General features: G+C 38.3%; 1 protein-coding gene across 2 annotated transcripts in view; it reads right to left on the bottom strand.

Annotated features, from left to right (window-relative positions):
• LOC149152255 (peptidyl-prolyl cis-trans isomerase CYP19-4-like) overlaps window positions 1-17,953 on the bottom strand; it is a 73,963-nt gene extending 56,010 nt beyond the window's left edge. The window contains exons 1-3 of one of the 2 annotated variants that reach the window (XM_089445992.1): window positions 17,798-17,918; window positions 17,409-17,495; window positions 15,326-15,398 (exon numbers count right to left, since the gene is read on the bottom strand). In XM_089445992.1, coding sequence (XP_089302118.1) covers window positions 15,326-15,398; window positions 17,409-17,495; window positions 17,798-17,866 — 229 coding nt within the window. In that variant the 5' untranslated portion in view covers window positions 17,867-17,918. Of the gene's footprint in view, window positions 1-15,325; window positions 15,399-17,408; window positions 17,496-17,797 lie in introns of both variants that reach the window. The other variant, XM_089445993.1, reaches the window with a different exon arrangement.
• Window positions 17,954-23,240: the final 5,287 nt, after the last annotated feature.

Raw genomic sequence — 23,240 nt, 5'->3', positions numbered from 1 at the left:
CCACTTGATCCTGCAGTTACCTGAGGTAGGCTCCACATGATTGAAGCGTAATCACTACACATGGACTTGCTAACTCCATGGTCAAAGGACAACAAATCGTGGTCTTTCTAACTAAGGCACAAGCCAGAGAAGACCTTCCTTCGCTATCATTTTCAACAGTTTCATCCTAGATGATATTTTTTTGTTATCAGCGTGGTGAATCGTTAACTTCTAGACCTAATCTAAGGAAGACCCAAGATCAATTCTCGTAGCTGCCACTATAACACCAAGAGTACATCCAACAACCTGCAAGCAGATATACTAATTTCTTATGATTTTGGCAAGAGCCGAGACTCTAGCTAGTGGGGAGTCTACTCCTTGAGCCGCACACCATAGCAGGACAATATACTCAATGTGATTTGAACCCTGACCTTGTGGGTTTCACCCAATGAACCCAGCCGCCTCACCACACATCACTGTATTTGATCCTCGATAATATTATTATAGCCTCCAAAAGTCTTGAATGGACAAGGGAGACTAGCCAAAGGTTCCTCTTTTAAGGGCCAACATTAACAGAGCATATAAGTTGTTATTTATGGGGGCATTTCTAAGCAAAGGTTCCACTTCATTGTCCCGTCAAACAAGGTTACATTTTGGCCCTCATTTATATGTCATTGCAACTAATACTCTAGGATATGTTCTTAAGGTTGCTAGAGTGCAAGATCAAATTCAATAAATCTCCCTTATGGTGGCAAACAATTATAAAATTTCCATTTTGTTGATGACTTGACTCTAACTCCAAAGTTACCCCACGACTCCATCAAAGGCACCTTTACATCTCTGCTAAAGATACTAGAGCCATTGTGGGTGAGGAAAAAACAAACGCTCTCATCGTAGGACAAGTCTTTACTACTTGATTTAATCTAAAATGCAAAACTCATTCAGCGACAATAAATCAACTAAAAATCCTATGTCGTTTTTGACATAGGTAATGTAGTAATTATCCAAAGCGAGAAAATGGGCAGCGAACCCTTCTGGTTCTGGCCTTAGCCGCTAGTGCTCTCCGCGCCAGGCAGCCCCGCTGCTGGGCCGCAGCCCTGACCTGGTTTCGTGGTTGGAGCCTCCTGCTCTCCCGAGCCCGGGTCTTCTTTCGGGCCTCCTGCCCTCCTTGCAGCAGCTCTGTGGCAGCTGCTCCCTCCGCCTCGTCGCCTCAGCTTGTTCTTTCTTCGGTCCCCTTCCCCCGCTGCCCTTTTTTCCTCCTTTCGGAGCCATGACTCAGCCTTCTCAGGAGCTCTCTGAAATGGAGAAAGCATTTGCCATGCTCGTTCCAGAAACCAATACGGCACGAATCCGTCCCACAGCTTCAAAGTTTATCAAGAAACTGGATGAAATACCGCTGATCCCTCTGCCCACAGCGCTACCAAGAAGAGCTGCTGTAACTCTAGCAGATCGTGCATTAGTTGGACAGTTTACAGGATTGTGGCCTTCCCCTCGCACGGTTCAAAAATGGGTGGAAAGAAACTGGAATACGATGGTCCAAGGGAAAATCGCTATAAGATTTTGTGGAAGGGGATACTACACCTTCCTCTTTGAATCAGTGGAAGATCGCAACCTCATATTCAGGAACGGTCCTTATTTTATGGACACCAGAGGACTTTATCTAAATCGATGGACTCCCGATTTTGATCCAGAAATGGATGTTCCTAATGCGGTCCCGGTATGGGTTCGCTTGCCACATCTCCCACTCCACTGCTGGGGAGATGAATCTGTTCGTGCTATTGGAAACGCAGTGGGGAAATATGTGGACAGATCGGAACCAAAGGAGAACATGTATGCCTGTGCGAGGATATGCGTAGAAGTGGACCTAAGTAAAGGCTTACCAGAAGCAGTCAAACTCCAAGTCGACCACTGGACGCACATTCAGCAAGTGGATTACGAGCAGCTCCCCTTCAAATGTAAGGTATGCCATGAATATGGTCATTTTGCTAACAGATGCACCAAATTTAGATCAGAAGATAATGTTAACAAAGAAGCCCCCGAGGAAGCATGGGAAATTGTTCGGAAAAAAAAAAAATCAAACCCTCCGCAAGATACAGCTGAGCCCTCATTGATAAAACCCTCATCCTCCATGCAACCATCCAGCTCTGGACCTCCTCCCCCATCCTCTCAGCAAGTTACTTCTCCCTCTCCTCCTTCCCCTCCACGGGCTTCTGATCCCCCCATCCCCCCGTCCTCAAACCCCTTTGCATCTCTCTCCGAGGAAGATCCCTCTCATGAGCCTGAACATCATTCCTCCTCGCCCCCCCATATCTCTCAACCTTCACCGGATAGCACCTCAACTAGAATCACAAGAAGCCTTTCAAAGGATCTAGTTGTTTCCAACGAGCCTCAGAAAAAACTTGGGCCAGGAAGGAAATCTGCAAAACAGCATCGAGAGGAAAGTGCACAAAAGGATATTGCAATGGGATCCCAGACGCCAATAGAAACCTTCATACTAGGAATCTCGGACAAGGAAGGCAACCTCAAAGGCAAAGAGAGGCGAGCACCTCTGCACAACACAGGTAAATAATGATGAAAGTGCTGTCCTGGAACAGCAGGGGACTAGGGCACCCCTCCAAAAAAGCTGCCCTCATGGAGTTAATCCGTAGTGAAAAGCCAGATATCCTACTTATTCAAGAAACAAAGCTAAGTCAGGTTGAAATCAGTAAACTCATTGAACAACACAAGCAGTATGAAGGCTGTACCAGCGAAGCTAGGGGAGCATCAGGGGGTATTTTAACTATGTGGAATGTAAACAGATGGAGCTGTCAGGTGACCAAAACACAGCAGCATTGGATAAGCACTAAGCTGGAAAACAAGGACAATGGCAAAGAGGTAAAAATTTACAACATATATTCTCCCAATCAATTTAGGGAAAAAGAGATCTGCTGGACCACCTTAGAAGAAGAGTTAGATGGAGATAATGATAACAATCTCATCCTAGCGGGGGATCTAAACCTTATCTTACACTCAAATGAAAAAAGAGGAGGGAACTTCACTGCCGACCAATGGCGAAATCGGTTAGAACGCATTATGCATGATAAGGATCTAGTGGATCTAAAGCCCAAGAATCGCAAGTACACATGGAGTAATAGGCGATTGGGAGCTGGTAATATAATGGAGCGACTTGACCGATTCCTCGTCAACATCGCTTTCCTTTCCTCCTTCTCTATTGGGCAATCTGAAGTCCTCAACTCCTCTGCCTCAGATCATTTCCCCATTACCCTCTCTTTGCAAAGTCAAAGCCCTCTTGGTGCCATTCCCTTCAGATATTCCTCCCTTTGGAATCAAAACCCAGCAGCACGTGAAATCATCAAGCAAGCCTGGCTGCATCACGTGGAAGGATCCCCCATTTACATATGGGAATCGAAAATCAAGCAAACAAGAAATGCGTTAAAGGCATGGGCAAAAATCTATTACAAGGAGCCCGAGGCAGCAAAAAAAGAAATCAAACAGCAGCTCGAAAAAATACAGCAAAATATAGAAGTGGAAGGACTCACCCAGCAAGCCAGGCAAAGTGAAATCAGATTGTATGCAGCATTATCTCAAACTGTTAGAGATGAAGAAAGCAAATGGAGGTTAAAATCTCGGCAAACTTGGCTACGTGAAGGTGATAAAAACACTTCCTATTTTCACAAACAAGCCACAATAAGAAAAAACAACAATACAGTGAACGCAATCCGAGATGGAGAAGGGAACATGCACGATTCTCAAGAAGCAATCAAGGAAGCGGCTACAGCCCACTTCAAAACTCTATTAACCAAGGACCACAATGAGGTGGACTATGCAAACTTTCTCCAGCACATGAGCAGAGAGGTCACTCCAGAAATGAATAATAGCCTCACAAAAGAAGTTGAAGAAGAGGAAATAAAAAAGGCGATTTGGAGCCTCCATCCGGACAAAGCCCCAGGCCCAGATGGATTTCCAATCAGCTTCTATAGAGAATTTTGGTCTTTGATCAAAAAGGACATCCTCAAAATGATACGCTGGGTCTTAAAAAAAGGTAAAATTGGAGGCTTTACAAACTCAACCTATTTAGCTCTCATTCCTAAAGAGAACCGGCCAACCTCCTTTGCCAGATTCCGTCCAATATCCCTATGCAACTCGGCCTATAAAATAATAACAAAAATTCTGTCCTCAAGACTTAAGCCTCTCCTTCCTACTCTGATATCCGAAAATCAGGGTGGATTCTTGGCCAACAGACATATTTCCGACTCTATCCTTCTGGTCCAAGAAGCTATTCACTCAAGCCTCAGCCGAAAGGAAAAAGGTTTTATTCTTAAGCTTGATCTAGCAAATGCTTTCGATAGAGTCAATCATTCATTTCTATATGCTGTCCTAAGCAAGCTAGGATTCAATGATTCCTTCATCTGCATGATCAAAGCATGTATCTCCAACCCCTGGATTTCGCCTCTTGTGAATGGACGACCCTGCACAGCCTTTCAATCCTCACGAGGCCTAAGGCAAGGCTGCCCCCTCTCCCCCTACCTATTTATTCTAATGGCTGAATCTCTAAGCAAAGCACTGGACTATAATAGAAGGGCAGGACTGATAATAGGGATCAAGTTCGCGCATGGCACAAAAAACATAAATCACTCTCAATTTGCTGATGATACCCTTCTAATGGGAGGTGCTTCGACTATCATTGCTAGGCGCTTCAAAAGGATCCTGGACCAGTTTATGGAATGCTCCGGAGGAAAAATAAATCAAGATAAAAGCTGTATTTATGGATGGAATATATCGGCCCACAAAACTCAAAGTATTGCAAATATCTTAGAAGTCACCTACAAGACTGAATGGAACCACTTCACCTACCTAGGTATGCCAGTGAGCAAAGGCCCTCTGAAGACAGAAACTTGGAACACTATTCTCGACAAGATCAAGAGGAAAATCCAGCAGTGGGGAACCATGTGGTTGAACCCAGCAGGCCGTCTTGTCCTTCTCAAATCAGGTTTGATCTCTCTCCCTATCTATCGTTTTACTTTGCTCCAAGCTCCAATGAATTTTCACCATAAGTTGGAAAAAGCCCTTCGCTTTTTTCTCTGGCAAGGAGGGAAAACAGAGAAGAAAAAATTCAATTTGGTTGGTTGGAAAAGTATCATTCAGCCCCAAGAAAAAGGAGGTCTTGGAATAAGATCTCCTTATCTTTTGAACCTAGCGCTCGGGGCAAAAATAGTTTGGAGATTAATCACGGGGAGCCAGGCTTGGTGGAAATCAATTTTAGAAGCCAAGTATCTCAGTGACTCCAGGCACAAGCTACTAGAGAAAAACATACCCAACAGAGACAGCTCCAACATCTGGAAGTTATGCAAGAAAATTATCCCTATCATGGCACAGCATGTCTCCAAAGTACCAGGAGAGGGAGGCAGCATAAGCATATCTAAGGATAGAATTCTTGGTCAAAGTCCAGTGGAATCCAAAGAAGAGGTTCTTCCAGCTTTAAACTGGTTACAAGGCAAAGGAATTTGGAATCTTGCCCAAATTTCCAAGTGGGGAGACCCCCTCAAAGAATGGATTGGCTGGGAGCTGCCAGACTACCCAAGGGATCTTCATCCAAATTTCAGCGCTCTCAAAGAGCAGTTACACAGCAAAGCCCCGACTCAGAAAGGGGCAAGAGACAGCTTGCGATGGGATCCATCAGGCGCGGAGTACACGACCAAGGCAGGATATCACCACCTCTGCGCCAACGCCTTTCCACAGGACATATGGAACCATTGGAAGCTTGTTTGGAAAGCAGAGGCCCCCCCCAAAGTCAAATTCTTTTGTTGGCTCCTAATGAAAGGGAAAATTTTAACAGCTGAAAACCTCAAAAAAAGAGGAATCATAGGCCCCTCCAGATGTCCAATATGTCTTCAAGAAGAAGAGACAATGCAGCATCTATTTATCAACTGTAAGGTGGCAGCTAACTGTTGGAAAGAACTAGCCGCTGTTGGAAGAACAGAGTGGAATCCTAATCCAAGCATAGTAGAGGCAATCAAAAATTGGAAGAAGCTTTGTCCATGGAAGAGCAAGAAAATCAAGTTATCTCAAAGAATCTGGAATACTCTGCCCCTAACAATGCTGTGGAGTATCTGGATAGCAAGAAATAAGAAAGTGTTTCAAGACAAAAATCATAACATTAGAAAGATATGCCACAAAGCTATAAGCTTAGCCGTTGAAACTGTGACCATTCGACCTCACAGCAAAATCAATCTCAGCAACCTCAGTGTTGAAGAAAGAGACTTGCTCAATTATGGCAACGTAATTAACAGCTACGAAACCGTAAAGGAGGAGCAAAAAACAAAAGAGACAGCCACAGCGTGGAAATTGAGACCCAAGGAGGAAGAATTCGCCCTCTGGTTGAGTAACAGCAACAAATATTGTCTATTTTTTGATGGAGCTTCAAAATCCAACCCGGGTCGAGCAGGTGCTGGTGGTGTTATATGCAATGCAAATGGCACAACAATCTTGTTTTTTGAATGGGGGCTTGGAGACTTGACCAACAATCGGGCTGAAGGGCTGGCTCTATTTCAAGGTCTAATCCAAGTAATCAATCTGGGAATCAAGAAAGTTAATGTCTTTGGCGATTCAGCAATTATCATACGCCTTATGGAGCAAAAACAAAACACTCCTAACACTCTCCTACAACAAATCAACATAAGAAATCAAAATCTACATAAATTGATAGAGGAAGCCAACTACTATCACATTTTAAGGAATCTAAATAAAAAAGCGGACTCTCATGCTAATCAAGCATGCCACCACCCAAAAGGGCAGCTGCGCTGCAATGATCGCATCACTACTCAACCGATTCCATGAGTCACAATCATCCACTTGCAACATGTGATCTCATATCCTGCAGAACCAGCTGCAGCAATCACTCCAAAGGATCTCATGATAAGAAGGATAAGTATGACAGCGCAGAAAGGTGTAAACAGCAAGGAACCTCAACTCAAATCACAAAAGTTAAGATTTGCAATGCAGAGAATCGTCCTTGTTGCAGAGATGGCAATCCCAACCAAGATATATGCAACAGAACTCAAAATTGCGTTGGAAAGGGTAGCTCTAACTCCCGTCAAAGTATCGGGATAAGGAGAAGCCTCTCCCGCCAGTATGCCCACAGAAACTTCATAAGTACTCGCCCGCAGCATTCGCTCCAATGCACTTCTGGAAATACCCATTGCGAACTTGAAAGCAAAATAGGAGACGGAGGTCATCCTTGCAACAAAAGTTCAAGTAAGAATAGGAAGTGCCTCAGAAGCTCTGCTCTTATCCTGTTACAGAGCATCGTTGACTGTCATCAGAACATCAAGGGGGAAAGTAGCGGTCTCAGAAATCCTCTGTGCGATCGTGTAGGGGAGCCCACCGCAGTAAAGTGCCTCAACAGAAGCCGCAGCAACAATCAAAAGAATTGGAACAGCCATCAGACAACGCCAAAGAACGCAGCCCACATCCAGTCAAAAGAAATCATGGAGCGCCCAGAGGATTGCTGGCATTGCCGAGACTTAAACAAGGAGTTTAACGAACTTCGAGCCCAGCAAGGAGCGCTGGAAGATTTGGTCCGTAGTATGGAAAACCAACTCGAAGACAAAATTAGCATTCTGGAACACAGGTTGGAGGAGCAGGTTAAGATCCTTCATACCAAATACAAAGCTGAAATGGAGCTCTTTTTGCACAGGGTACACACCCTCCACGAGCAATACAGTGCGTTGCACAACAGATGCATTAATGCAGAACAAAAATGCATACATGCTGAAGAGAAGATTGATGCACTCAAGAAAATGCTAGAAAAGAAGGAGGCTTCCTCCTCCTCAAGTGCCAAACCCACTGAAGTCAATATGGATCCAGAAGGATCAACAGCCAGAAAAATAAGTCACATTGAGATCGATTGATCATGATTTGTAAGTGCAAATTTTGGGGAAATCAGTATGTCTGTATCTACAGTAGTTTAAGTAGCACTAGTAGTAGTCTAGTTAAGATAAGGATCAAGGAGAAATTCTTTTTTGTAACTCCTGGGATCAAAATTGCTCCAGAAGCAATCTATGTAAGGCTCTAGCCTCTTTTTTCAGTTAATGAACAGCAACCGAACTTGTCAAAAAAAAAAAATAAAAAAAAAATCAACTACAATATTACCTATAAAGGTTATTTGGGATTAGTTGTTGCATAAAATTAAGAGCAAGCTTCGATATTGGACAGCTAACGCATTCCATTTGAAGTGTGAAACACCATTTCATATAGAACTCTGGTTGCAGGCCATGCTTAGTATAGGGTACAGGTGGAGATGGAAATGTTTTTTGGTGGTTTCTTTAGGAGAAAGAGTGTGAGAAAAAGGACATGCCCTTGGTTTTTCCTTGGGCCTCTGCACTTTAATCAGATAGAGGGTTCAGCCTAACAGTTATATATGCTCAAGGGGTTGCATTAGCAGCAAAATCAATATTAAGGGCATGAACAACAGTGCACGTTAACAAACACATGTTCAGCATCACACGAAATGCTAGATATATAAATGGCACACATAACCACTGTAATCTATGACAGAATACTCTGGTTAAAGCATTTAAGATCACCAATTCATGTGTGCTTGAAAGGACATGGTAAACATCGTAGTTGGTACCCAAATCAATGTTGGAAAAATTGGACTTGAGAAGTCGTCAGCTTGAAAATTCAAAAAACTCACAACAAAATTGACAACTACTCACAAATCAACAAGCATTAAAAAAGGCACAAATATTTCTTTTTTTTAATTTAAAATTTAGATATAAAATAACATTGCACGATCAACAAAAGATTTATTAACAGCAATCGAACACCAAGTTTTTTGAAAGATCATTATTCTTTGGGAAAATCCTGCAATTTTTTCTTAACAAATTCTCATTTGGGGGAATAGCACGAAAAATAATTGTAAAACCAGCGACTTTATGACCATTTTTCTACTTTATTCAAATAGTTGCATTGTCATTGTGGATGGATCATTGTTGATTGGACTCTCAATGAAAATAGGGCAGCTTGATTTAATTCCTTTGCAAGAAAATTGTTGGCAACGAAAGGCTTAATACATGATAAGATTAGTGGGTCAAGGATGTGCGTAAGTGCTTATCTTGGAGAAGACTTAAATCAGTCTCAATGACTTTAGTTTGTCAACTGATCTGCTTTATTGCAATTTGTCAAATGATTCTAGATGATTGTTTCCTTAAGCTAAATCTAGATGTTCATGAACCTATTTCGAAGAATTATTAATGGTGTTATGGGAAGCCACATACAGACTACTGAACCAAAGAGTTATATGTTCAAAATTGTCCAAGTGGCAACTTCAAGATAGTAAAACACGGTGAACCACTTCGTGTCTAACAAGGTATCTGGAAGTTCCACTCTTCTTAAATAACCAAGTACTTCAACGGTTACAGTCTTTCATAGCAACCTCGCAGTACTGGATCAAATACAAAGCACTAGTCTTACAAATGATTGTTGTGTGATTTGTCAATCCTAAAATGTTTAAGCATATAATGTGGAGTTAAAAGTTAGCCAAAACTTTTTAGGCCTGAAATTTGGTTAAGTACAGTGTTGTCTTTGTTTCTCCTCTTCACATGGAAGGGGGTTGTGTTCAGGGGCAAACCCATGATCCAACAAGCAGGTAAGAGTATGTGGGATGTGATCCCCACATTAATAAACATCTCTTTCATATGGAAATGGCATTATTGTCCAACTGTTCACGAGGCAAGTACTTCATACAACCCAGGTGAAATCTTTGCTTTTTGATCAAATCTTGCTCTCTAGATCTCAAACCCAGAATGACATTTTGAGGAAAGATAGACACTCTTAAAGTTGAAGACAATATGGACATCTTAGCTCTTCTTTTGTCTGAAGGAGGGGGCTCTCATTTGATCAATCATCATTCTTTGGCCCACGGACCCCTTATCTTGAGTGAGAATGTTGTTGGCCGTAGACATACTTAACATATTTAGAATGATAAGTTAAATCACATGTTCGATCCATCTGAACTCCATATCTATCAAGCACCAAGATAAATCAAATCTCTCAAGGTGCAAACCATTTTGAGAGATTTGATCTCTCTCAGCGCTTGATAGATCCAGAGTTAATATTGATTCTATGCTGGTTTAAGCCATGCGCGGCCACACAATTTGTCAAACTTACGATTTATCTAATCATTTCAAATAAGTTAAATATGGTTAAGATTAATCTAATGAGTTCCTTCTAGTCTACATCTCATGCACAGTGGACCTGCATGTTGAATTTCTTGAAACTCTACAACTACTTAGATGAATGTACTAAGGCAACTAAAAAGTTAAAAACTGAAACCTGCTTTAACTTTCACCAAGATACAGAGTTTCTTAACATTCTATAAGCAGTAGAAAACAATCGAGATAAAAACACACGCAAACAAAATTGACATGCTTGGAAACCCAATAGGGAAAACTTGCTTTCTTTGTTGTGGTCTTTTATTGATTAGTCTTTGAGCAAATGGATCTATTAAAATACACGCTGCTACTGCAGCCAGCAATTTGTCACTAAGAAAGCGCTAGACTTCTCCTCACTATTCTCAGCTCTACAATTGTTCTTCTCCTTCTCTTCATCATTGCTCTCGGCTCCTGAGAAAATGCTCTCGACCCTACTCTTGATTGCAGACAATTGTTCTCTGCTGAAGATAGTCTCGACCTGCTCTGCAAATCCTGATCCTTGCTCCACAATCCTTGTGTACTCTTGCTCCTCAACCTATGCACACTCCACACAAAGAATGATCAATTTTAATTGTGCCTTCATCCTTCTCATCACAATAAAAATCGATACATGCAAGGAGGCCTAGTAAAATGCCAGTTCACACTAGTGTCACGACTCACGAGTTTCCATTGATAGTTAACTGGAGCAAGTCCCAGTTACAGTTGGACCAGCTCTCAGTTAATTAGCTCGAGTTGCTCCTTGATCTCCTCTAGTTGTAATTTGAGTTAACTAAGGACTCAACTCATCCTCTCTTCACTTATCTCTGAAGTCTTAACTCAGCCTAACTAAACTTGTAACTGAAGTCTTGACTCATCATAACTAAACTTGTCACTGCCACCTCAACCTGTAGTCTAACTGAAGAAACTCCAACGAACTGAAGTTCAACACTCCACACGCAAACTTGGTGATCATTCCAGTAAACTGGAATTCAACTCATTGTCACTAATCTCATGAACTCGCATCCACGCTAAATAAAGACTAATTCGAGGTCTTCACTAGCTAAGACAGATGCCAAAAGACCTTCCATCGCTACATTTTCAACATTTTCCATGCACCCTCCTCCCTACTCCCATTTCTTGAAAATCTGCCTTGTTGGGGAACAAACTACCCTTGGTTGTTGAGTTTCATGAGTCCTTGCGACTCATAGGAATTGAAGTTTTGCTTTTGGTCTCATGAAACAAAATGTAATTTTGTTTAACAAGGCCCAAACAAATAACAATATTGCATGGGGTGATGGTACATTGATCAGGGAAATGTTTCATTGCATCATGATAAAAGTCCAAAAGGTAGAGTAGGACAACCAATTACTAAAAAAATTAGGGCGGCACAATATGCAACATGAGCAAGGAGCCGCCTACCAAGTGTTGTAGATATATGATATTTTTTGTAGCTTCATTGTCTTCTATAGCCTACTTTTTTCTAGTTTATGGTAGCCACCCACATGGGCCAATTTTATTTGTTAAAAGAAAACTAACGGCGCATATTTTGAAATAATTAAATGTTCATTGTATTCTCCATCTCTAGTGAAGAGTGACTATTAGCCTCATTCTTGTAAATTCAATGAGAATGTAAGCATTATGCTTTCGTAATAAGATGACAAATTATAAAATTAATGTATATAAACCTATGGAACTTGTCAAAAAATTTCGTAATTTGAACCATCAAGAAGCACCTGACTAGAAATTAAACTAGGAAACATTTCCAAGGGTCATATAAAACCACAATGCTTTCCAAATTAAAATCCAATACATTATTTCAAAAGGTACCTACCAAATCTAGTTGTGCATGCTCTTTACAACCACAATGATGTGAGGATGGCTTGTCAAATTTGTAGAGTAGGACAACCAATTACTAAAAAAATTAGGGAGGCACAATATGCAACATGAGCAAAGAGCCGCCTACCAAGTGTTGTAGATATATGATATATTTTGTAGCTTCATTGTCTTCTATAGCCTACTTTTTCCTAGTTTATGGTAGCCACCCACATGGGCCAATTTTTTTTGTTAAAAAAAAACTAACAGTGAATATTTTGAAATAATTAAATGTTCATTGTATTCACCATCTCCAGTGAAGAGTGACTATTAGCCTCATTCTTGTAAATTCAATGAGCATGTAAGCATTATGCTTTCGTAATAAGATGACAAACTATAAAATTAATGTATATAAACCTATGGAACTTGTCAAAAAATTTCGCAGTTTGAACCATCAAGAAGCACCTGACTAGAAATTAAACTAGGAAACATTTCCAAGGGTATATAAAACCACAATTCTTTCCAAATTAAAATCCAATACATTATTTCAAAAACTACCTACCAGATCTAGTTGTTCATGCTCTTTACAACCACAATGATGTGAGGATGGCTTGTCAAATTTGTAGAGTAGGACAACCAATTACTAAATAAATTGGGGAGGCACAATATGCAACATGAGCAAGGAGCCGCCTACCAAGTGTTGTAGATATATGATATGTTTTGTAGCTTCATTGTCTTCTATAGCCTACTTTTTTCTAGTTTATGGTAGCCACCCACATGGGCCAATTTTTTTTGTTAAAAAAAAACTAACAGTGCATATTTTGAAATAATTAAATGTTCATTATATTCTCCATCTCCAGTGAAGAGTGACTATTAGCCTCATTCTTGTAAATTCAATGAGCATGTAAGCATTATGCTTTCATAATAAGATGACAAACTATAAAATTAATGTATATCAACCTATGGAACTTGTCAAAAAATTTCGTAGTTTGAACCATCAAGAAGCACCTGACTAGAAATTAAACTAGGAAACATTTCCAAGGGTCATATAAAACCACAATGCTTTCCAAATTAAAATCCAATACATTATTTCCAAAACTACCTACCAGATCTAGTTGTGCATGCTCTTTACAACCACAATGATGTGAGGATGGCTTGTCAAATTTGTAGAGTAGGACAACCAGTTACTAAAAAAATTAGGGAGGCACAATATGCAACATGAGCAAGGAGCCGCCTACCAAGTGTTGTAGATATATGATATGTTTTGTAGCTTCATTGTCTTCTATAGCCTACTTTTTTCTAGTTTATGGTAGCCACCCACATGGGCCAATTATTTTTGTTAAAAAAAAAACTAACAGTGCATATTTTGAAATAATTAAATGTTCATTGTATTCTCCATCTCCAGTGAAGAGTGACTATTAGCCTCATTCTTGTAAATTCAATGAGCATGTAAGCATTATGCTTTCGCAATAAGATGACAAACTATAAAATTAATGTATATAAACCTATGGAACTTGTCAAAAAATTTCGTAAGTTTGAACCATCAAGAAGCCAGGGGAAGCGTCAAATAAATAACCTTAAATATTAATTACTTAAACTAATTCTCGAAGGAAACTCTATGTCGGTTACTAGTCACGATTCAAATGCAATAAAAATGGTCCAATGGTCTAATTCTAATGGAGCGATATAAGATATGCTGGTGGAATTCAAGAAAGGAGAATATGATGGCTGATAGGCTTACACATCAAAGGTATGTCTTCAAATCATAGAGGTCAGCATCAACTAATACATCAAAGGTAGAAAGGACAAGGATCATGTCTTCTATTAACATATCTATATTGGTTACAAGTCACGATTCAAATGCAAGAAAAATGGTCTAATCTTCATGGAAGGATATAAGATATGCTGGTGGAATTCAAGAAAGGGGAATATGCTGGCTTATTGGCTTACAAATCAAAGGTATGTCTTCAAATCATGGAGATTGGCATCAACTAATACATCAAAGGTAGAAAGGATAATGATCATGTTTTGTATTAACATAATATGCTTTATGAAAAGGCTTTTAAATTCTTCTATTAACGTGTTAAAAAAGATATCCCACTAACAAAAACTAATCCAAGTCTTCCAAACAACAAATTCTGGTCTAATTTTCATGGAAGGATATAAGATATGCTGGTGGAATTCGAGAAAGAGGAATATGCTGGCTTATTGGCTTACAAATCAAACGTATGTCTTCAAATCATGGAGATTGGCATCAACTAATACATCAAAGGTAGAAAGGATAATGATCATGTTTTGTATTAACATGATATGCTTTATGAAAAGGCTTTTAAATTTTTCTATTAACGTGTAAAAAAAATATCCCACTAACAAAGACTGATCCAAGTCTTCCAAACAACAAATTCAAGTAATATTTTAATGATTGTTCATTGTAACGTTTATTTCTTATTAGTAAGTTCAGATGTTAAACAGAGGAAACTTAGAAATAATATGCATGAACCCTGTACCACACTCTAAATGAAAAAAAAAAAAAAAACAGATATGCAAGAGACTAGATGAAGAAATATTAATCAAAATGGGCATATTATAAGCTACAAGATTAACAGTAATAGAAACAAATTGTCCTCTTTCTTGTACACAAGAATTCGCTGATCTAACACTGGTTTCAGTCCAATATAGCAACATGAACTGTATGACAAATAGTTTTAGAATTTTATATCATGTAGATCTTATAAATCAAAAGATTATATTCAAGCCTCTTATTCCAGAGTCCAGACATTCAGTAGTAAGATGATAAATGGTAGGGGCAAGTGATTGCAGTGGATGCCGATATATGATCATGAAAGCTGAAACAATTAAGAATTGAACAAGTAACCAACACTAAACACTTGACAAGAAACATCAAAACATCAAAACAAGTTTGCTAGATAACTTCTAGCTCCAGTATTTTTGGAGAGAATAGAACACGAAAAATAGGAATAACAACTCTCATAATGACTGGAAAACGTACTATCAGCAAGGCTTTGCAAGCTAAAGTGAAGTTTAGACCTAATATTATTTGAATGATTTCATTGATTTGTTCAAACAACAAACAGAAAAATCATTTTTAATTACATAGCAAACATGCAGAAAAGATAAAGAAAAAAGAAATCTTGTAAATCATAAGAGCAAACCAACAGTTCCATCCTTGTAACAATAGAATTTACTTTTATGACAAAAGAAATTTCTTTAAACTGCTTAAAATTTACATTTTTGGAAGGAAAAAAATTGTTCAATGCCCATGGTAAGACCCACAATCCTGCAAAAAGATAATCAAAACATAATATGTGAAAAGCACATACCAGCAGGTTTTCCAGCAATATCCACATCAAAGTATACCTTGTGTGTCACCTCTTCCAGATCCTCATGCTTGGCCTGATAGAACCCATGAACCCAGAAATTAGTAAAAAAATAAATTCTCTAAAGCCCATACATAGTCCATTTGATAAAATAATGTTCCAACCCAAACATGTACTTGATAAAATAATGTTCCAACCCAAACATGTACTTGATAAAATAATGTTCCAACCCAAACATGTACTAGAAACTCACATGAGTAGAAATGAACATAGAAGAAAAAAGCAATACCACACAAAACTAGCAAAGCCTAAAACAAGCAACAGATAACAGAAATGAAAAAACTGACAAGTTCTGCAAATCAAGAAAATGCATAAGAAGGATATCTTTATAGTATATACATGGGCATAATTGTAATGCAAAAGCATTGTAGACATGTGCCACGTAGTAAACTCTAACACACTTTCACGCTTGTATGATTTACAAATTTTGTCACTTGGGTCCAAGTACAGTGATTGAAAGACAAAACATTTCATGAGTTTCGGTTGTTAAAAAGCATACATATACCTATACAAGTAAAGGGGAATAATCTGAGGAAGCTATGCATCAATGATCAGAGAATTGTAAATTGAAAATTTGGAGCTATTGTGACAGCAAATGGATTCAGCAAAAGCTGAGATTTCTTCTTTTGTTAGAAAACTTTATAATTGTGGCTAGAATGTCGTAGAAACGAATGCACAGCAAGGAATGGCAACATCCTTCCATATACTGTGTGGCTTGTGTAGTGTTTGCATGTGGTAGACTGTGGAACCAATCACATTTGTCAGAGCAGTTAGAAATGTATCCAAGTTTAACAAAACAACATAGATACTGGCATCCAACATATTTGCTTTGAAAACAGCAAGAAATTACATCTGTGCCAGCACATGCAATCTTAGTTTTAATTTTGAAGGATGCATTGCTCCAGTTCTATATCATGAGTAATTTATGTGTAAGGCAGACCTCTAAAAAATCACAATTTGCTTCAAGCTTTCGGTGTCAAATGCAGTGTTATGGCACATATGTCTAGTATTATTTTGAGGGATAGAAGGAAAAAGTAAGTACAATCTTTCCAATTACAAAATTGAGTCTTATCAAATGGATCATCTATATTTGGGACGTACGACGTTAAGTAGAGGAGATTATTAAGGAAAACATGGCATAAGGCAAGAATAACTAACTGGTTCAAATGACACCATTCTTAAAAACACTGAAATGTGGGTAAAGGAAACCAGAAATTAAATTGAAGGAAACCAGAACAACTGTGTTTACAAGATATTCTTCAAAATGATGTACCGAGTGAGAACAAAAACAAAAACAAAAAAAGTCACTTAGAAGCCCTAGAGGAAACAACGAGATCCAATAATGGATGTCATCCCTAACCAGTAGAATTCTCCAAGACAGTGTTTCTATTTGTCTGTTGGGTGCACCGCATAAGCCATCTATAAACAATCAAAGCCCATTCGTCTACCATCTGCAAGTCAGGAAAGTGGAGTGGATGTATTACCTACCTATATGGGAAGAAATTACCCATTACCCATATGTCAACAAGGGAGCTTGTCTCGATCTAATAAAGTCAATTCCCAAATAGGCGGTGGAATGCTCCAAGTCAGGGCTCATGCAGAGAAAAAATTCCCAAATAACTAGTGGAATTCTCTAAACAGTGTTACTTTTCCCTGTGCTCGTTCAGTGCATCAGAGTAGCCCTCTACAAACAATAGAAGTTCATTAGTCTAACGTCTGCATGTCAGGAGAGTGGAGGTTCAATATTACCTATATGGGAAGAAACTACCCACTACTCATATGAGAAGAAGGTAACTTCTCTCGTTATAAACTCCTGAGACATCATGAGATCAAAGCTTCTAAAACCTTGATCCCAAAGATCAAGGAGGTCTGCAGACAGTCGGCCATTCTCTTATTTTCAAGAATCCAAACATTCTACACAACTACTAATAAAAAACAAGACTTCTCTTCGCAGTGATTACAAATTTTCAACTTTCGAATAAGATCAGTAAATGTCTGCTCTGGTGAGATCAACGAAGCCGTCTACCAGGGTTCCATTATCGTTGTGATCTGCCTCACCCGAATGGCATGTTGAAAAAGGACGAGACCAGGTACAAGTCCCAGGCAATTTTACCTACACTTTAGCAAAAGGAAGTATATGTTATGCCATTTTCCCCGACATCGGGGCATGTTTCTCAAAGCAAGTGACATAAAAAGCACCGAGATCTGCAGAGATCCAGATCGCAAACAAAAACACGCAACCAGTGCAAAACCCATAAACTAAACACGGGAAGGAGGGGGAGGAGGAGAAACCGTCTGGGAGAACACACACAACGTCAATTGACAGCATCAACCCTAAATTTATCCAAAGAAAAAACCAACTCTGAAGAATAACTATTGGAGTTTGCCATGAAATGGCAAAAAAACTATCAAAACCTGAGTAAATACGATGGCACCCAAGAATACTAAGCTCCAAAAGAGCAGTATAGTACTTTGCCTCGCCATATTTCTCGCAACCAGTCCCCTTTGAAAGTCGTTAACTCTCACAATACAAGAGAAATAGGTATGCAGATGTCTATATATAGGTGTGGAATCGTGGGTCAAGTGTGATTAAGTTTTACCTAATAACAAAAAATATATAAAAATAACCCTCAATAGAAATTAATATGGGTTGCTTCTTTTTTTTTTTTTTTGTTAAGGGTAGAAGGTCTAGGTAACTAAACCAAGGCTAGTAGAAGGTCTAGGTAACTAAACCAAGGCTATATAGTAGTTTAGTTAATAGGGTTTTTATATAGTAGTTTAGTTAATAGGGTTGTTTAGTTTAAATATAGTTAAATTTTAAATTCAAATTAGTGTTAAGGTTTAGAATTCTATCTAATTAATATCGGTTGCTTTTTTTGTTAAGGGAGAAGGTCTAGGTAACTAAACCAAGGCTACATAGTAGTTAATAGGGTTGTTTAGTTTAAATATAGTTAAATTTTAAATTCAAATTAATGTTAAGGTTTAGAATTCTATCTATTTAAGTTTTACTTATTGGTAAAGGTGATTTCAATGCTTCTTTAGATATAGCTTTAAAAAACTATAATATGTTCACTCTAGCAAGAAGATTTTGTTTTGGTCTATATCGCAATTTCTGCATGCTTATTTCCGCACCTCAAGATTTTTTTTCTAACCCTCTGAACCAAATAAAATGGAGTCAATTGGGGATCAAGATTCCAACTTCCAATATTACGTTTTCATAAGCTCTCACCAACTATAAAGGCATTCATCGTTTTGTATATTACATTATATTGTCACTAAAGAAGCAAAGCATTCATTGTTTTCTATATTGCATCATATCGTCACTAAAGAAGCAAAGCATTCATCGTTTTCTATATTGCATCATATTTCCACTAAAGAAGCACAGACAAAAGCCTATATTGCATCATATTGTCACTAAAGAAGCGGAGACAAAAGCAAGGGACGAAGAAATATTATTTGTAAATTAGTTGACTTGAAAGCAATTGCATTATATAAAAGTTGTATGTTTTTTTTTGTGTTATTGATATTATTATTTTTTTAATATGTGAAAAAATAATTTCAATGTATTTTTTATAACATTTATTATTATTATTATTATATATATAGAGGATTATTAATAAAATGAATGTCAAATTTAGAATTTGACTTAGATTAGAATACTTATCTACTTTGTTATTCACCAAAACATCAACCTTGTGGAGTACACCCATCATCCCATTAGAAGGTTAGTCTCTCGTACATTTGCACTTGGAGTTGCTACTCATCCTCTAACTCAAATGTGTAGTAAATGTTGCATTGAATATAATTATACTTGGATTTACATTTGAAATACATTAGTCCTCTAGCTAATACAAAGTCCATGGTTTGGTTGTAGTGAGCAGTTTTGTTCATACAACAAGAGGTTTGTTAAACGTAGCTAGAGTGATTCGATGGTTGTTGTCTTATCAAATTTATCATAAATGCCCAACCTGCAACCTCAACCACGGTAGTGGTATGACAACAATGATAGCAATGGTACATTGTCTTTCGTTGTAAATTAAGATCATAGCCAATGAAATACAACAACAACAACAAAAAATATAGAAAGAAAGAAATTATTTTAATGTCCACAAGGCTAGAGATAGCCTATGGGGCAGATTGCTTCTTCATCTGCTTGATGTATTCGACCCTTTTTCTGTGAAGCTTCACAATAAATGCTTTCAGCTTCTCGATAAACCCCTCGTTAAATAGGTTATCTCAATAGCTAGTTGTGAGCATATCTGCATAACTTTCCATGTTGTCTTTGAAGGCCTCACATTCTAAAATGAAATGTTTTTATGTTTCCACTTTTCCGGAAGAACAAAAAATGCATACTATTTCCTCCCACACGTCTTTTGGCCTTTTCCAACGCCCCGTTTCACAACAGAGTTGATGAGAATTAGTCCTTAACTTAGCAATAAGAATTTTGGCTCTCCAAGAGATATTGACCTCTATGTATGCTTTTGGTTGATGACTATGAGTGGGATCAAACACTTCAATATAGTACTTTATCCTTCTTCCTAGCTCCTTATCCAAGTACGCTTGTGGAACTTATCCATAACAAAAGCTTTTATCTCTTTGTTGTTTATGGAACACGTGTTCAAGCAAGTACCCCATTTATTAAACCATTTGTTATTTTGTTGCATCTGAATTTTTTTTGTTGTTGCAAAATCTGTCATTAAAGACAACCTTAGGCCATCTACTCTCTTCCATTAGCTCATTTTGTTTAAAATACCTTATGACTCACACCATAGCAATTGCTTCAATAGGAGCAGCCCCTATTTCACTTAACAAGATAGCAGAAGGAACTGCACTTTTAATCTTGAATTTGTTTGTAATCAAACGCTTCTAAATTTTCTCAATTTGTCTCTACTGCATGTCGGATGTACTGCTAGCTATTAGGACCCTATAATGTACCTTTTTGCTCATACCTTTTGCTATCATTGCATCCTTTTCCTGCTCACATTTAAGCCTACATTATCACATTAATCTAATTTTCCAAAGGTATATAACGTTTCTTCTCTTTGTTATATGTTTAACTTGTTTTACATGTAAAGTTACATTACTTTCATGCTTAGCCACTAATCAGAAATATATAGTTGCTAAAATAGTTTGAAGACTGCAGTTAATATATTGTTACTGCTTGAAGACCACGTTGTTGAAACAGTAAACAGTACACAAATCCCGATGTTGAAATAGTCTGTGATCTGCGATGCTGAAACAACCTATGATATGCGCTGCTGAAATAGTTCGTGATTTACGATGCTGAAACAGTATTTCATATACAACGGTAACAAGAAAGGATAATTAAAGGAGTTGTTACACTGGCCGCAATAGTTGTACATTAAAGTCAGCACCATTACAACCACTGTAATAGCATTTTATTATGGAAGATCGGAATATCTTATTCCAGCATAGAATATTAGATCAGACTAAGAATAGGATTTGTATGTACACATGTAATCATTGTATTAAGAGGATTTCTCCTCTTTAAATAGAGGAGAAATCAGCATTAGGGAGGGACGACAGAATACGGAAGGCTTAGCTGGAAGTCACCCTGATGTAAGTAAAGATATTCTTAAAACAATATTATTAAAAGGAGTAAGGGGTGACTTCTAGATATGCTAAATATGTTTGGTAAAGGGGACATATCTAAAGAATCATATGATGAAATTATTAACCTCTATAAAATATGTTCAAGAGGAGCTGCAAGGAATAGATCAAACAACAGGGATACCACATTTTCAAGAGTTCAAAAATCAGCTAGTGGAGGAGCAACAAGAGCCGAAATAGGTAATTTACTTGAGGATTTTAAAACTGAAATGTTAAGTTCTTTTGCTTCACAAATTGACACCTTGCAGATTAAAAAGAAACAAGCCGAAGCAGAAGCGGCTCTGTCCATCTTTTGTCCCAAATGTAGAGAAAAGCACCCACTAAGGGAATGCCCATTGGAAAAAATGCCAGTCTTCACCCTTTGTGATAAGGATCATGAAACGCAACAATGCCCTTCTTTACCAGGAATCAAAGCAACATTACAACCAACCAATGAAGAAGCTGAAGTTGTCTATCTGTTGACATAGAGAAGACAATGGCAGCTGCGAGGACAAGGTATGAATCCTAATATGCCATTTACATCTTCTAATCATTGGAATAATTAACCTTCTTTTAGTCAAGCAAATTACACTCCCTTTAACCAAATGCAATACCCACCCTTCAATCAAATGAATTACCCACCCATGCAACAAACAAACCCTCCCTTTGTAGACCCAACAATGTGGACTCCTTGGCCTCCACAACGACAACCTCATTTCAACCAGTGGAATCCAAATTGGAGAGGTCAATAACCCTCGTTTCCAAATCAATTTCCTTAATTTCAGTCACAATTTCAGCAACCACTCCCTTTACCATCAGGTGCTCCACTGAATAATCAAATGATGCAGCCCCAACTACCTGTACAACCTAACCCCAACCCCAATAATAAGGTTGTGTAGTTTATTGATATTCAAAACCAGCTTATACTTTTTGTTTTCCCTGTACAATGCAATGATATTCATTTACGATCTGGGAAAATAGTAGAACCTATCATTGATGATGTTACCTCTTCTGATTCTAATAAAGAAGAAATAAAAAAGCATGATTTGTGTTAAGAAACCCGGTAGGAAAACTAAAGATCCCCACACAGTTCATGTCATGGGTGATCTGTCTACACTAATGTCAGGTAAAGCTCCTCCAATTAAATATGGTGATCCAGACCATCCTACTGTCACAGTGCAAATTGGAAAAACAATTATTCCTCGAGTTCTGGTAGACTTAGGCGTTGTTATCAATATTATGACTCTTGAAACTTCACAACTGTTACAAATGAAGAATGGAATCAAAGATACCCCAACCATTCTAGAATTAACTGACCGTTTACAATCAAACCAGAAGGAGTTATTGATGACCTAATCATCTCAACTGAGTCCTGGAATTATCTAGTTTATTTTGTGGTATTACAACCTAAAACAAAGTTGGGGGGTCATCCTCTAATTTTGGGTAGGCCTTGGCTAGCCACATCAGATGCCTTTATCAGTTGCAGATCTGGTTCAATGACAATTTCCAATGGATATGAGACCAAACAGCTTACTCTCTACCCTCACGCTACGCCCTTGATTAATAATGATAATTCCTTATGGGTGGACTATGATGATCAAACTACTCAACCTATCTTGACTATCGGACAAGCTTTAAGCCTTAAAGATGCCACTAAGGACGAAGTAATTAATAATTTTATTTGTGAACCCTCCTCTGTGACTCCAGGAACACATAATCAGCTAGCTGCACTTTTTGAGTCAGATACCCAGGAAAATCTTAATTCTGAAGACCTACCTCAAACATCAGCTACCATCTCCTCTAAAAGTATACCAGTAGAAATTGAACCTGGCAAAACACTGAATATAAACCCCAACTTGACAGTTGCTGAAACACAATAATTAATGAAGTTACTTCTTGAAAATAAGGAAGCATTCGCGTGGGACTATACAGATATGAAGGGAATCTCTCCTGAATTATGTACTCACTGTATCTATATCAAGGAAGATTGTTGACCGATCTGTCAACCTCAACGACGAATGAACCCTAATTTAAGGGAAATTGTTAAAAAGGAACTTCAAAAATTGCTTAATGCAGGGTTTATATATCCTATATCTGACAGTGAATGGGTTTCCCCATTGGTAATACTTCCTAAGAAAAACGGGAAATGGAGAGTGTCCGTAGATTATAGAGCCTTAAATAAAGCCACTCAAAAAGATCACTTTCTGTTACCATTCATTGATTAGGTGTTAGATAGTTTGTCAAGGAA

Source organism: Pinus tabuliformis, chromosome 9, assembly GCF_031772625.1.
Source record: "Pinus tabuliformis cultivar Carrire ecotype Pingquan chromosome 9, CPIR1, whole genome shotgun sequence".
Lineage (NCBI taxonomy): Eukaryota > Viridiplantae > Streptophyta > Pinopsida > Pinales > Pinaceae > Pinus > Pinus tabuliformis.
This window is presented reverse-complemented; position numbering and strand designations above follow the sequence as displayed.